Source organism: Oreochromis aureus, linkage group 4 (genome assembly GCF_013358895.1).
Source record: "Oreochromis aureus strain Israel breed Guangdong linkage group 4, ZZ_aureus, whole genome shotgun sequence".
NCBI classification, from domain to species: Eukaryota; Metazoa; Chordata; class Actinopteri; order Cichliformes; family Cichlidae; genus Oreochromis; species Oreochromis aureus.
The window spans coordinates 27,356,568-27,372,844 of NC_052945.1; the positions used below are offsets into that span (position 1 = coordinate 27,356,568).

At 42.1% G+C, this 16,277-nt stretch overlaps 1 protein-coding gene across 2 annotated transcripts; it reads right to left on the reverse strand.

The window, feature by feature from the left end:
* Nucleotides 1-115: 115 nt before the first annotated feature.
* On the reverse strand, nucleotides 116-7,663 carry sox10 (SRY-box transcription factor 10). Of its 2 annotated transcripts, none has more exons than XM_039611648.1 (4): nucleotides 7,510-7,663; nucleotides 4,612-5,436; nucleotides 2,154-2,314; nucleotides 116-1,914 (listed from the first exon to the last, which is right to left on the reverse strand). In XM_039611648.1, the coding sequence occupies exons 2-4, from the start codon at nucleotides 5,046-5,048 to the stop codon at nucleotides 1,115-1,117; spliced, it is 1,398 nt and encodes a 465-aa protein (XP_039467582.1). In that variant the 5' UTR covers nucleotides 5,049-5,436; nucleotides 7,510-7,663; the 3' UTR covers nucleotides 116-1,114. The 2 variants fall into 2 exon arrangements, with proteins under 2 accessions (XP_039467582.1, XP_031584545.2); XM_031728685.2 differs by having other exon boundaries at nucleotides 2,046-2,314.
* Nucleotides 7,664-16,277: the final 8,614 nt, after the last annotated feature.

Here is a 16,277-nt window from a genome sequence, read left to right on the forward strand (position 1 = left end):
TGAACAGAATTGCCTTTCATCGTCCTGATCAGTGCCTTTGTGCTACAAACTTAAAGGAAGTTTTTGACACGATTGCATTTTGAATTGAGTCAAAGCTAAGAAAAAAAAACACTAATTGGCCACAAAATGTAAGGTAGTTTTAAATGTTATGTTGGGAGAAACCTTAAAAAAAGTTTCTTCTTTATAAAAAGTACAGGTTTTGGTCTCAAAACTTTGGTCATGTTTGTGTGTATCGACATAAGTACATTTGCAACTTCAAGTACACCCAATAAGCTAAATATACACTTCAGTTAACAAAAGCACAGCATGGATTTATGGCATTTTTTCCCCTCCATGCCCATTTGTCGAGTGTACAAAGGCATTTTAAGTGAACACAGCATAAACAAATTGAATTCAAAAAGGGACGACTGTGGCTCTGAGAGGACAGTATGTCATGAGTATTTGTTGTGTTGACTTTCGAAAGGGATACAAGGCTAACGTTTGTTTGACAAAAGGTCAGTCAAGCCTGAGAAGTGAAAGGCCGGCAAATAGTTTGGCACTCCGTTCTCCTGGCGTTAAAACAAACATCTCGTGTAAAATGAATTTGGCTCCTTTGTCGCGCTCACAGATCGAAGTCTTGCTTTTTTCTGTGTCCCTGTCACCTCTGACCCCTCCGTTGGCCCGTGGCGTTGTGGACTGCTGTGATACACGCTGACAAGTACGTGATCTCATACCACCCATGAACACAGCCAAAAGTGCCAAAGGCTTTGCTGTGGTGCTGCTGGTGGCGTTGGGTGGGTGATTTTTATTTTGTTTTACTTATTTGCATTATCGATGTATTGCACTCTGACTCCTCCACCGAGTGCCGCAAATGATCGACCGCTCCTCAAAAGCACCACGCTCCAAGCTCATCCTCGGGCTGTGACAGCATGTTTTCATCTGGGCAGGAGCAGAACGGCGTTTCCCCCCTTCTGCCTCCCCAGACGCCTCCCCCAGTGCCTGCCCACTCCCCCCAGACCAGACCTCGTTCGACTCTGACATCACCAGCGCGACTCTTGCTGCTGCTGCTGCCTCTGCTCCTCTGGTCTGACGTTGGGGCTGAACCTGCACCGGCACGCTCTGGTCTCGTTATCTGTCATGGCCGCGACAGCGTTGTGTAGACAGGCTGTTCCCAGTGTGTGGGGCTGTGCGACTGCGATACGCTGGCTGGGTCAGTGATGGCAGTGTACAAAGGCCTCTGGGAAGGCCCCATGTAAGAAAAGGCGGAGTACAACCCCGGAGCCTGGCTCGAATGGGCATAGTATGACCCCGAGCCCTGGTGGTCGGCGTATTCTGCAAACTGAGCTCTTGAGGCCAACGAGGGGAAGGCAGAGCTGTAGTGAGGAAGGCTGAGGGGGGTGTAGGTGACGTGGGAACCTGCCGAAGCTGCTTCCACAAAGTGACCGGCAGCACCTCCGGCCTCACTCTTAATCTGGGCTTTGGAGGGATCTGAGCTCAGAGGGGAGCCGTGGTGTTGCTGTGGCGGCTGTTGCTGCTGCTGCTTGGAGAGCCAGGCTGCTGAGTGTCCACTGGCCGCTGCCAGAGCTGAGGAGATCCCATAGGCGTACGGAGAGGCCGGAGAAGCTGTTGTGGTTCCTGCGGCCCCCGCACTCGGCCCAACCCCTGGGTGCCCGTTAGGGGGAAGGTACTGATCAAACTCATTGACATCAAACGGCTCCATATTAGCCATCACCTCATGACTCATCTCACCAATGTCCACGTTACCAAAGTCGATATGAGGTTTCCCAGACCCCGGAGCACCTGAGTTTCCTTCTGCTCCCATTGTAGCACGAGAAGCCCCGTTCCCGGCTCCCTCCCTCTTACCATCTCCTGCCTTTGCAGACTGAGGCTCGGTCTTGGGAGTAGTGGGAGGTGTTGGAGGACTGTGGCTCTGACCTGTGGAAAAAGACAAAGCAGTTACAGCTCGTTTGCCCCGGAGATTCACAGACAATTACCTAAGCGTGTGTCATCGTGTTCAGTGGACTCAGGCTTAACAGTGGAGTAGCGGGCGGGAGCCGGCAGCCCACCTGCAGCATAAGGGTGATGCCCATCTGCCAGAGGGGACCCGGCTCCCCCACTGTAGGCCACTTCCAGGTGGTTGCCTTTGTAGTGGTACTGGCTGTAGATGACCTCACCCTCCAAATGGCCTTCAGCCTCGCTTCCTGACCCAGAACCAATCTTCCCATTCTTGCGGCGTCGCGGCTGATACTTGTAGTCAGGGTAGTCCTTTTTGTGCTGCTTCCTCAGCCTCTCTGCCTCCTCAATGAAGGGCCGCTTGTCACTCTCATTAAGCAGCCTCAGGGGGTGAAAAATGGTAAATTTGATTGTTTAAGTTACGAAGAACCATAGTCACTTTTTTTCTGTTGAATACAGTACATATTCTACAGGATGGTGCTAAAAAGACCATAGAATAAAAAAGAAAAAACCTTTATGACTGGCAATGATTTACAAATGATTAAAGCCTTAAATTTATTTGAAATGTGTAGAAAGACAGTATGATAAATGCTGAAAGGGTAAAATATTTAGATTTTGAAGAATGCGCTCATTTTGAACGAGAAGCCAGCAACAGAAATAATTTACTGGTTTGCTTTGTCACCTTATCTTTGATTTAAGCACTTCACACTCCCGTGAAGCTGGATGACCAAGAACCTCAGAGAACACCTCATCTCTGAATTAGAAATTGAGGAGACTGATTGTTCCAGTTTTGGAACCTAAATGTTTTCCAATTCTTGCTTGGTGTGGGATTTCAGATGCTGAAGAGTTTCAGGGCTTCTTTATCCTTTTTTTGTATTCCTTCCATTTCATAATGAGATAAATCTGGATTTCTGGGTCAGGTGAGGACAGAGCTACGCTGGGGTAAAGTGGTGGTATTGCCTTGCTGAAATAAGAAAGCTGTTTGCTGAGATTTTTAAAAAAAATAGTCTGTATGGCAGAGTATGCTCTACTCGCAGTCATGATTTTCAAAAAGAATTTGGCATTTTCATTTCGGAACAGTTTTATGTTTCACTATGAACTTATTTAAGGTTGATTAAGAGTTAAAGGAATAAATTTGATCCCAGAGTAGGAAGAAGTGATTCCAAATGCCTCTCTTTACTCCTCTGGAATGCTGTTTAACACCCAATAATGTTACAAGTTAGCTGTAAGTTGTTTCACAACATTCTTCCTATTTCAGTGTGATAAAAATAATTAACAGTACTTTTTTGTTTGGTTTATTTTGGGGGTTTTTGACACATTTTCCTTTGTTAGCAGCGATAGCTTCATTTGCTACATCTCCACAGCTGCATCTAATGTCACGCCTGCCAGCGGCTTCTGACTGCCAAACTGTAATGAAATAACACAGGCCAAAGTTGCATCCTGTCTGCAAACATGGGACTGAGCTCCTACTATTACCACCACTGACAGGAGTGGCATGAGAAAACCCTGACCCTCCTCAGCCTCCCTGTTCATCGTGTTTGTGGGTCAATTAACTATGACTGAATGAGCCCAAGGTCAAGTCTTTATCAAATTAATATGATCCCTGCAAGGTAATGCATTTAACCTTTTCTGTCCTTCTTGGTAAGAAATAATGAGCAATCTGAAGAAGTCAGCAACCAAGAGGGAAAGACTCTCCAGTGCCTGCCTGACAGAAGGTTGAAATGAAAGTAGTGCAGGTTTTCTGTAAGCAAATGAAGCAATGAAAGACGTGGAATTTTAGGAAACTGTAAGTTTATTAACTATAAAAAAAGCTAGCTCATTCTTCTTATTATTATTATTCTTTTTAACTTTGAATGTACTTTAAATGAACTTTGCCAGGGGGGAACTCCTTCCAGCTACATTTCCAGGAATTAAAACAGTGAATTGAATTAGCCAGGATTCAGAAACATGTGACCAGGGCACACTCACTGCACCAAAAAACAAGAGCTGCTCAACTGGTGAACCCTGGCCTAAAGCGGGAAAGAAGACTGAGCTGCCTCCTAATAGTCCAAAAATACTTTTTTTTTCAGGAAACAAATCACAGATGATATCACATGTAAAACAGAGCGAGGCATTTTTTTCAAACACGTCATAACTGTGTTGGTTTTCATGACAAAATAACAAAATAGTGGTTGTGTTAGGCTAAACTAATAGCATTCGACTTTAAGAACATTAAGTGGAGGGTGTGCACTAAATCAAACGAGTCAAAGTGGTGAATATACAGTGGTCTCACTGTGAGCCTGCAGAAGCTTACTGAAGCTGAAATAGAAACGTTAAACACATTTTGATGTGTTTGAGCTGATGTGTTTCAGTTTATTGAGATGATGCCTCTGTAAGTATAACTGTAACCTGCGTATGTATGCGTGCATGTGCGTGTGTGTTCGTTTTTCATAAAAAGTCTTCAGTGTCTGATTCAATTATTCCTGAAGTACTTAAGCTGTGACCCTTGAGCGGTGGTGTTCATGTGATTGTTTATTCAGGACATTTTAATCTGGTAAAGCTTAAACGTCTCTTTCTTGTTTGGTGGAACGAGAATTCCCCTAAATTTATTATTATTCAATTTACTGTGTGTGGGATCCAGACGTTTTCGGGATTTTAAAGTGGGCCTTAAGACGAACTATAAGCAACCGGCCTGCTCACCTCCAGAGCTTCCCCAGGGTCTTGCTGAGCTCCGCGTTGTGCAGGTGCGGGTGTTGGTCGGCCAGTTTCCTCCGCGCCGCCTGCGCCCACACCATGAAGGCGTTCATTGGCCTCTTCACGTGCTGTTTGTTCTTGCTTCCGCTGCTCACGCGAACTGGCATGGGCACGAGGGTCCAGTCGTAGCACTTGAGCACCTGGCTCACAGCGTCGCGGATTCCCGCGGGGAAGCGGTCATCCTCGTCGTCGGATTTGACGGAGGAGCAACCCGCTGATGCGTCGTCCAGCCCGGCCAGCTGCGGCTGATGCTGCTGTCCGTGGAGAGGCGAGTCCCCAGCACCAGCGGCCCCGGAGGAATGACCCGGTGACAGGGAGCGGCTGTCGTCAGACATCCCTGGGCTGAGCTCAACCTCTGAAAAGCTCTGCTCCTCTCTGGACATCGTCCTTCACACAAGCCTCCAGGCGCGCAGAGGATGTAAAAAGCTGTTCTTAAATGCTCAGCTCTCCCTGTCTGGTTCTTGTTTCTGTGTAGCTCTGCAGTTTACGCACGGAGGGTCGGCTGTCTCTCTGGCCTCATCTAAGTTATAATATAAACTGCCAGTCTGTCTCTACTCTCAGCCTCCGTTGCAAAACTCTGTGAGGATTCCACATTAAAGTTCTTTCCATCCGTGTTGTTGGTATCATAGGCGGCTCGATGCGCACCTTGGACCCCAGTTTACCTGCTATTGCGCAACTCTCTCCGCCAAACTCACCCGCTCTCACTTCCCTTCTGACTACACCTTCCTCTCTCCTCCGTTTATCCCGCGATCGAGATCCAACAGCGAGGACCTGAAACAGCAGAGGGATGAGGAGCATCAGCTTAATAAATCAGAGGTAGAGCGACAGCAGATTTGGGCACGATTGGGCACGATTTAGCAAAACTTTGTGTTTTTTTTCGAATCCCGCATTAAGATGCTTAAAGGCCTGGATCTGCAGCAGTAACCCCACACAAATATTTCTCAACACGATATCACGATATGTGTAACCATGCCTATATGTGTATATTTGTGGCCCTCTATACCGCACATTCCCCCTGCAGGTCCGGGCCTCGGCTCCCAAAACAAGCTACTGTTTAAGGTTTTGCAGTTATTGCAAGCTCCCCGGAGAAAAAGTGTTTGAATGATAGGAGACCACAGCAGCACAGAAGTCGGATTTATACCGCGTGGTTCTTGAATAAACACATCATGGCGCTGGAAACATAAACCCCCTTGTGTGTGTGTATGTGTGTGTCTGTATGGGCACTCCTGTAAATTAGACAGCTTGATAAACAGGGGCAGGTCTAAAAGTTGTCCTCGTTTTGTCGATTAAATCAACGGCCTGTCTGGAAGTTTGCGTCCTAAACTTCATGGAAAAGAGCAACACGCAGTCTGATCATTTGTTTTCTATTTAGAAAATTGCTCTGGTCGTTTTTTTTTTTTTTTTTAAAAAGGTTAGCCACTCAACGCCCCGCTTCCCTCATATTTCTTTTTTAATACGTTTACAGTTTTTCGTAATCATGCAGCACACTAAGCATGTCCGAATCAATGTTCTGCATTTCCTGGCGGTTCGTTTGCTGTGCGCAATTATAATTAATTAACCAAATCTATCATTTAACAAACGGCACAGGAGTTCAAATGACATTTGTGAGCGCTGTGACTCTAAATACATGTTTCCAACACCAGCTTTTAATTAGCCTAACATCTAATTGGATGTTAGGAATTGTATTCGTTTCCAGCAGAGCGGCTGGTGCAGCTTCCCCATCTGTCCGAGGCGCATTTTGATGCTCGCTTGCCACCTGGTCTGCAAGGACACTTCGCGAGCTGTCATCGCGTCTCTAAAGGTCTGTGTGCGTAAACTGTTGGGGAAAGCCTTTACGCGCGCGTCTCTTGTGTTTGTAGTACATGCTGCTTGTTTCATTCTTACGAAACAACGAAAAGGCACCGATGGAGCGTCACCTGACCGAGCGGGGATCATTTCCTTTCGCCACAGAGCAATTGGTTAAGTATGTTTTCTCTTTAGCCGATCAAACCAAGATCAAATCAGGGGAAAAGCCAATAAAAAATATCTGCTGAGTCCATCTACCGATGTGCAGCAGAGCAACAGATATCTCTGAATTTATTTGATAACAGCTTAACTGCGTTCGACCCACCCTTTAGATAACGCGTTTTATTACATTACTGAGGATATTTACTGCGGGCTACCCACTGAACTAATTCTCACCACCCGACTTGCCAGAAATCTGGCTTTCATTTGGTTTTGAAAAATGTGTCTGTTGTTCATAATTTAAAGATTAAAAAGGTTTAAATCTAAACGACAATGTCTGCCAGATACCGAAATATAACTCAATTAAACAAGAGAGAAAATGGGACTTTTTAATACGTGTGTAAAAGTTTAGTGTCATAAATGGCTTTTAGTTCTGTCAGTCTCCTTTGTTGCGCTTGTTGTGCACTTTTCTTTAATTAATGATGAAGTCCTGATGAAAATAAAGGGGGAAAAACACTTGAAGACCAAATAAATTATGATGATCGGCACATGAAACTTTAACCACAACACAAATCGGCTGGAAAACTTCGCAGCACTTGTTGAACAGAGGAGAGGTGATATTACGATATTACTGTAGCTCTACCACATCGTTAACTTTTGGCAGCAGCACTATTCTCACATGGTTTAACAGAATCATTGGGGTGGCCAAAACAACAAACAAAAACAAACAAAACAAAACAAAAAGACCCACAAATAAATAAACAATGATCCATGTTTATGAAAGGTAAGAGTGCATTATAAGTCTGAGTTTCGGACTGACGAGAAGAAATAATCAAACCGCAGAGTGAGAGCAGCCATGAGAAGTAGAGAGGAAAGAGTTGGAAATGCTAAGCGCCTTACTTCAGTAATGAGGAAAAGGAGGTCGTCGGTTTAGCACGAGAATCCGTGAGTTCCCGTCCGAGTTTCCAAAGTGACGCTCGCTCCCCAGCCCCCTCGCTCGCGCCGCCCGAGTATGAATGCTTGCTCTGTGTGTCTGTACCAGGGCTTAAAGAGCTCCTTGTACGCGCCTGAGAGAAAAAAATGAAAAAGATGCGGAGGAGAGATCTTAAAGGAGCAGCGCACATATACGGGCGCAGACTCTGAGCTCTCTGATTGGCCGAGGACTCTCTCTCTCTAGCTCCTTAACATCCTCTCCCTCTATCTGTCTATCTAGACACATTGCACCATTTATATTTTTTTATTACGTTAAACAGAGTAATTTGGTACATGAGCACCCATGTCTAATTATTTTACTTTGGGAGATGCATAGTTTCATCACACCAATAATGATAAGATGATAATGAATATTCTTTGTAATGAAATTCAGTTATTTTTATCGCAGGTGAAATTGGGCTATCTGTGTTTGGGTATTAATTTGGCAGGGAAACCAGCTGTATTATTATTATTATTATTATTATTATTATTATTATTATTATTATTCTAAAAATAATCTTTAATTTACTGTCTGAAACATCTACATTTCACATTGAAACCGTAAAAAGCCTCAATCCTGTACATTGCTTTTTTCGGGGGGAGGGGGGAAAGAGAGTGAGAGAAAATTTCCTCTTGTATATAACATAGTGGCTATGGGGAAGGGGTTTTTCATTTCAGAACATGCTCACAGACAGCACTGACAGATCCGATTATTTATTAAGAGAAGAAATGGGCGTCAGTCTTGACCTTGTGAGCAGAAAGAGACCGGTATTTAAACGCGCTCTGCGATGCAGGCCTCAAATAAGTTTGGAAATGGCTGGTTTTACGCACTAGTTGCGCACTTGGTTTAGACAGAAATAAATATAGCAATTTTCTCTGACTTTTACTTCAACGCCTGGTGTTAGGTACCTTACGTTTACAAACACAAATTAACCCACAACACATGTCTTGGGAAACGGATATAAAATGGGCACCTTTTGGCCCATAAAACGATCCAAACCGCTTAACGTGTTTAATTTTAGCCATCAAAAATAGATTGAGTCACAGGTGTGAGCTCCAGTCTCAGAGCCCATGCAGTTTGTGCTGCATCTCGTGTGGATTTCATAATTGCATCAGCGCCTCTAACTGAGAGACAGAGCGCGCGTTTCAAACCAAACAGTGCTGGTACGCAGAAAGGAGAGACGGCGAGGGGACGTAGCTGGCCGCACGGATACAAACACCAGCGCTGTTCCTCGCAACAATGACCCCTTGTATCCCCGCCATGCGACACACCGGCCCCCAGTCCAAAAATCACCACTTTTTTTTTCATTATCCATGAATGTTGACTGTGATAAGGGAATCCTAACCACGAGTGCATCTCTGTGTTGCCTCTTTCATTCCCCCAGTTCCCCTCCTTTCTTTGCCCCCTTTGTTTTCTTCTTCTTCTTCTTCTTCTTCTTCTTCTTCTTTTTTTTTTTTTTTTTTTATCTCAGGTGAATTGTAATCATGTGATCAAAACGAGCACCCTCTTCCCCCTTAAATTAAAAAAAGAAAAAAGAAAAAAAGAACTGTGGGACAAAAAGCAGTTCTGTGTCTATAAAAAAAAGAAAAGAAAATTGGGGAAAACGCTTGTGTCTCCCCCATCTACCGCCACTCTTTGTCCGAGTCTCACTCTGTGGCATATAAGGGAAAAATGCTCCAGGAGCGCCGTGGACACAACCCGGGGAGCTGTGCTGGGACTTCCCGGCTCCTGGAGGTGTAAACCGAGGACCTGCGGAGAGAGACACTCCGGGGATTCCCCCCCTCCTGTGCAGCTGAGGATTTGCGGCCTGGCCTCGGGTTGACGTGAGTGCTTTGGCTTGTGTTTGTGAAATTATGCTAATGGGGGAGAAGAGCCCCAAAATGTAGCCCCTTTCTCTACAAGAGCTAAATACTTCTGTGTGAGACTATAAACGTCAATTTATGTAACACAAGTATTTCTGAAAGAGAGATGTTTGTGAAAATGCGCTGGTTTCTGAAATTTGCGTCATTTTTTAATGTTTGAACCACAATTTAGATTCTGAAGCAGTAAACAAGAAAAGGCAGGGTAATAATTTTGCTATACACATTTTTTAAGAACTAGTTTGTGTTGGCGTCTTTCTGGGAAAAGATGAGACTAGCTTTTATTTTCTCGTACGAAAATGTTGCGCTTCCAGCCCTTCGGATAGCCTGGTGATGGATGGCTTGACATTATGCGCACATCGTTTAGACAGAAATTAAATTAAGCAAAGAAATAGATTAAGTATTCAGAAAAACAAGACATTCATTGTGTGATACACATATGCTTCGAGTCTTTCTAAACAGACTGCTTCCTACATGTGTTTACTGTCCAAGGCTTCGTCTTGGAGCCGGTTAATATTTTCTTATGAAAATGTCAAAGGTTAAATAATTAAAATAACATTTTAAAATAATTATTAATTACACAATAATAATAATAATAATAATAATTTTTATTATTATTATTTTAATACTTTATTTGAATTATTTAAATTGTTTTTGTAAGTAATATATTTTATTAAAGTAGTTAAAAAGTAAGTCATATTAGATTTAAAAACTTTATTAGAGCAATTTTTGCTGAATAACATCCTGAAATCTATTAAAACTATTTTAAAAGCTTTTTAGTGAACTGAAACGATCCCCTATATAATGTCGAGATTCTTAGACCGAAAACGCCACAGTGGAAACTGTTGTTTCTGGAATGTACATTTCATGATGGCTCATCTTTTATTCTGATTCTTAGGAATGTCGTTTTACTGCATTAAAGCAGTTTCTTTTTCTTTCCTGCACTGAAGCAGACAGTGGGCGATTAATATTTCCCAACATAGACTCAGATATGAATGTACACCCAAACAGGCCCAAATGATACAAAGTCCTTTTGTCATGGGAAGATGTTTCTCGAAGTCAGACGTTGAAAAACATCATGAAAACAGCTCTTAGGATGACAGCTAAAGGTCGGCAGTTAGTGGGTTGGCAGTGTCAAAGGAGAAGTCTCGGTGCAGTCCTGTGACCATGGCAGTGTGTGCGTGTGTGTGTGTGTGTGTGTGTGTGTGTGTGTGTGTGTGTGTGTGTGTGTGTGTGTGTGTGTGTGTGTGTGTTGGTGGGGGCTCACCCCCATCAGAGCCGCAGGGTCATGCTAGAATCCTCTCACAGCCGAAGACTCAACTTGGCTTTGTACAGCGGTGTTAAACATACTTTAGAGGACAAAGCAAATAATAAGTGGAGAAAATACATTTAATTTAGATTTTTTAAAATAGTAGAAACTAAATTATTAAGCATTGTTATCACACAGAGATATTTCATATCATGCTGTGTCTCGTCTTTAGTGTCAGGTTATATCTCTATAAACTATCACTACGCAGAAATAGCACAAAAGTATAAAGGTTTTAAAACATATATGAAGACACATTCGAACCTTCAGAATCGTCTATATTTCTGCAGTTTTTCATTTCGCAATCAATGAGGTCAAAATTTAAAATAATAATAAAGAGACTAATGCTGCCAGTAAAATTCATCATGTGTTTTTTAAATTATTAAATTCGAAATGAAAATGCATTTTGGGGTAACATTAAAGCTCCCGTTCGAAAACATATCAGGAGAGCAAATACACAATTATACACATTATTATCATATGAACATGACACAATAATCATAGTTCAGTCATAAATATCACGGTTGTGATGATAACCCCACTGAATGAATATGACATAAAACATCCTAAAAGTCATTAAATGTTGATACAAATGAAACTGAAATTTAAATAAACCCAGATTTACTTACATTTAGAGGCTCATAGGGATATCAAATGTTACATCATTTTCTTTAATAAATAAGTTCACCATATCTATTTTGGGGATTTGTGTGAACTGAACTGACTTTGCACTGGTTAATTTGCACCAGTTAATAAAGGCTTTATTAACTGTATTAAGGTAGTCAACTAAATCACAAAGATTACATATTTAACATATTTAAATACATATTTAAACATCTTTTTTCATGCATGTTACTTGGTGCACTTTTCCTTTATCTTAAACTATATTACTGTTTCTTTTGTTTTCCAAAAGGCTCATTTAAACAAAAAAAAACAATGCAAAAATGTGATTCTTTAGACTTATGTAACATGTCCTGAGGTCTCTGAAAGATGTTACATGCCACTGTTGGAGAAGAGCAACAGACTTAGTAAGTCTCCAGGTCTCCGTGATGCTCAGAACATAACCTAACCCTAATCACGTTTTCTCTTTTTTTCGTGCACCTGTGCAGCAAACAGCAGGTGTTTCAGTATCCCCCTGTTGAAGTAGGTCAGTGAACCTTGCAGAAGGATCCGGTGCAAAGTTAATAGTGCAGTTATTAAGTCATTACAAATGTAATCAACTCATTTTTTTATATATTTTTTTTGACAAATTCACTCAAGTCTGAGTAATAGAGAGTATAATACCAAGATACTGATGGATTCCTCTTTAATTTTCCTAAAGAGGTCGGGGTCAGGCAGACAGTGGCGCAGCTGGAATCGGTAAGGATTCAGAGGCTTCCCCAAGAACTTTGTGGGAGTTTATCCTGATTCATTATTATTATTATTCATTCTGCACATTAGATCATTTCTCCAAATTAAAACTAGCCTGCAGCAATCCCACATCAAAGCCAAACGCTGTAAATAACGGAGCTTTTACAATTTATGTTTATTTTATAGGAGTGATACATATCAGTTACATCCAATTTATACTATCAGGGGATCTTCAAATAGATAATAAAAATAATTGAATCTATCATTCTTCCTCATGTTTTCCTTTCATCCATCATTCTTTAATTCCCGCAGCTGTGTTTCGTTTAAATCCGTCTCCCTTTGGCCACCAGTGAATCCAATCTTTGTGCCTATACCACCAAAGCTCCTGTTCTCTTTACCAGTTTGTAAGGCTGGGTGGGTTGGGGGGATTTTTACTGCAGCTGGGGAGTGGGGTGGGATGCTGTGTGAGTGTGTTATATGTGGGTACAATGTGTTTACATGAAAGTCTATGTGCTTAAAGTTTGTGTGTGTTTGTGTGTGTTGTTACTTAAATGAATGGGCCATTGTGTGTTCTGCTTCATCTCTCCACGGCTCACCAAAAGGAAAGACTCTAGTTACTTCAATTGTGTGAGGGGGAACATCTAAAGGAAATTGATATATGGGAGTTGAGGTGGGGGGTGTGGGTCGAAATGCAGTGCTGGTGTTGGAGTGGGTGGGAGTAATGGGGTAAGGGCCCCAGGTGAGATGGAGAGAGGGACCGTTTAGTTATCTGTGGCTGTTCTTTGTTGGTATTCTTTAATCCTCATTCCACTTGTTTGTGAACCAGGACATATTTTAGATTTTCACTTGCAAAAGGCAAGTGGGATCGATGCAGTGGGAGACCACTACACTGGTCCAAATTCCAATATCTTAACATTTTTTAGGCACAGTCGTGATCCAGCCAATCACTCCTTAAAGCAAGTTCAAACAACAAATGTAATTCAGCTGTCACATGACTCTCAGAGGGGAAATGTTGTGTTAACTGAGGCACAGAAAGTAGCACTCTTCTTATCTAACAGAGTCAGGCTAATGGCAAGAAGCTGCTGTGCAGTAAACTGCACCAACTGCAAAAGTGAGGGGAAAATGTTTCATAAAATTACTGCACATGCTGACAAGTGCATGAAAAACTGGGTGCACCCCAGTAGATCTTGGAAACACCTTTAGCAGCAATAACAGGAAGTGAAACTTTTCTGTATGATTTTGTCAGTTTTGGCCCAGTCTTCTGTACAGGTTGGCAGGTCATTTGTCTACAGCTCTCTAAGGTACAACTGCAGCTTTTTAATTGGGTTGAGGCCTGGACTTTGACTGGGTCATTGCAACACCTTGACTCTTTCCTTTTTCAGCCATTCTGTTGTAGATTTGCTGCTGTGCTTAGGATCATTGTCCTGTTATGCCATCGGACAGATGGCTGCACATTTGACTCTAGAGTACTTTGTTATACAGAAGAGTTTGTGGTTGACTCTGATTGCAAGGTGCTCAGGTCATGTGGTTGCAAAAAAGCCCAAATCATCATGCCTCCACAGTATGACAGTATAAGAGGTGTTTGTGCTGAAATGCTGTTGTCACCAAACATGGTGACAAACATCTTTATTGATGCTTTAAGATAGATTTGTTTTGCAGTTGATTGAGCAGGCATCCATTCTCTCCAGATACCAAAAACAGAGACTGGACAATACTCACAGAGACATGGTAAACATGTCAAGGAAAGAAAAGGGAGATCAGAGAGAATGCTACAGGCGTCACTAAAACAGCAACGTTAAAAACATAATAATTTAACAGATTAACTGTGAAAAAGAATTTGTCCTCTTCCTGATTTCTTTTTTTTTTTTTTTTGCATATTTGTCTCACTTACATATTAGACAAAGATAACCCATGAAAATACAAAATGCTGTTTTTGAATGATGATTTCAGTTATTAAGGGAAGAAAAAAAAAGCTATCCAAGTCTATCTTATCCTCTGTGCAAAAGTAACTGCCTTTTAAACCTAATAACAGGTTGTGCCGCCCTTGGCAGCAAGTACTGCAATGAAATGTTTGTGATAACTGCCAATGACTCTTTCACATCACTGTGGAGGAATTTTGGCCCAATCTTCTTTGCTGAATTTTTGTAATTCAGCCACATTGGCGTGTTTACCAGCATAAACAGTCTATTTAAGATCATGCCAAAACTTGTAAACGTGTTTCCTTTAAACCATTCAGGGCTGGGCTGGCTGGTGTCTGGATCATTGCCCTGCAGCATAACCAGCTGTGCTTGAACTTTACAGCGGAAACTAATGGATGGACATTCTCAATCTGGTACAAAGCAGAATCAGCTACAGCAAGTCATCCAGGTCCTGAAGCAGTAAACAGCCCCAGACCATTACACCACCATCACCGTGTTTGACTGTTAGTATGACATTGTTTTAGAAATATTGTTAGTTTTACGCCAGATGTAATGGGACTCAAACTTTCCAAAAAAAATCAGCTTTTGCCTCATCTGTCCACAGAATATTTTCCCAGAAGTCTTGGGAATCATCAACATGTTTTTTGGCAAATGTGAGATGAGCCTTTGTGTTCTTGTTGGTCATCAGTTTTCATCTGAAGCAGTAAACAAGATTCATTTCATTTCATTTTAGATCTTACTGCAGCGTTTGACACTGTTGACCACAATATTCTTATCTCTCGTTTGGAACACCTGGTTGGCATCAAAGGTGCAGCACTAGATTGGCTTCGCTCATATTTGAGTTGCAGAACGTTTAGTGTTAAAGTTGAAAATTTTGAGTCCACTTCAGCCCACCTTTCTTGTGGGGTGCCCCAGGGCTCAATCCTTGGCCCTCTTCTTTTTTCATTATACCTGCTCCCTTTGGGGTCTATTTATAGAAAACATGAAATATCCTTTCACTGTTACGCAGACGACTGCCAAATCTATTTGCCTTTAGCACCAAATGGCCCGGGTTCCATCCAAATCCTTTTAAACTGCCTTGAAGATGTCAAAGCTTGGATGGCTCTGAACTTTTTGAGCTTCAATGAGAGTAAAACGGAGGTGATTGTATTTAGACCTAATAATATTTCATGCAACCCGCTCGTAAACTGTGGTTGGCTAGGGTCTTATATCAAGAAGCATGTGACAAACTTGGGAGTCATTATGGACTCAGATTTTAAATTGAACAAACATATTAATTCGGTGTTGCAAAAAAGCTTTTTCCAGCTGAGACAAATAGCAAAACTGAAGCCAGTTTTGTCAAGACGTGACATGGAGAAGGTAATACATGCCTTTATTTCAACACGGCTTGACTATTGCAATGCACTTTATGTTGGAGTCAGCCAAGGGTCTCTTGCTCGTCTTCAGCTTGTTCAAAATGCTGCTGCCCGCCTCTTAACTGGTACCCACAGGCATGAACATGTAACACCCATCCTGTCTGCTCTTCACTGGCTTCCTGTTCATCAACGAATTAATTTCAAAGTCCTAACACTGGTTTACAAATGCCTTAATGGTCTTGCTCCCCCATACCTTTCTGAGTTACTTCAGCCTTATATTCCCTCACGGACCCTCAGATCAGCTGACCAGCTGCTGTTGATTGTCCCAAAATCAAGGCTCAAATGCAGAGGAGAGCGAGCCTTTTCAGTTATGGCTCCAAAACTTTGGAATACGCTGCCTTTAAATATTAGACAGGCATCTTCTTTTCCTGTTTTTAAAACGCTTTTGAAAACACACCTTTTTTCGATAGCGTTCAGACTGGCGTGAGTTGATATTTGTATATATGTTGTGTTGACATTGATAGTTTGTGTTTTATTATGTTTTATGTGTCAGTGGTTTTATCTTGTCTTACACTGTGTTTCTGTACAGCACTTTGGGCAAACCTTTTGTTTTTAAATGTGCTATATAAATAAATTGGATTTGGATTTGGATTTGGATCTTGGAAATTTCCCATGGATTCCATTTTTGTCCCGTCTCTTTCTTATTGTTGAATCATGAACTCTGGGAAGGAAGGCCTGCAGTTCTTTAGATGCTGTTCTGGGTTATTTTATGACCTCCTGGATGAGTTGTTGGTGCGTTCTTGGACACTTATCACCACAATTCACTCAAATCCCAAAGCCTAAAAATGGCTTTGTAACCCTATCCAAACTGATAGATGTGATGTGGAAGATGTGGCCTGGGTGTAA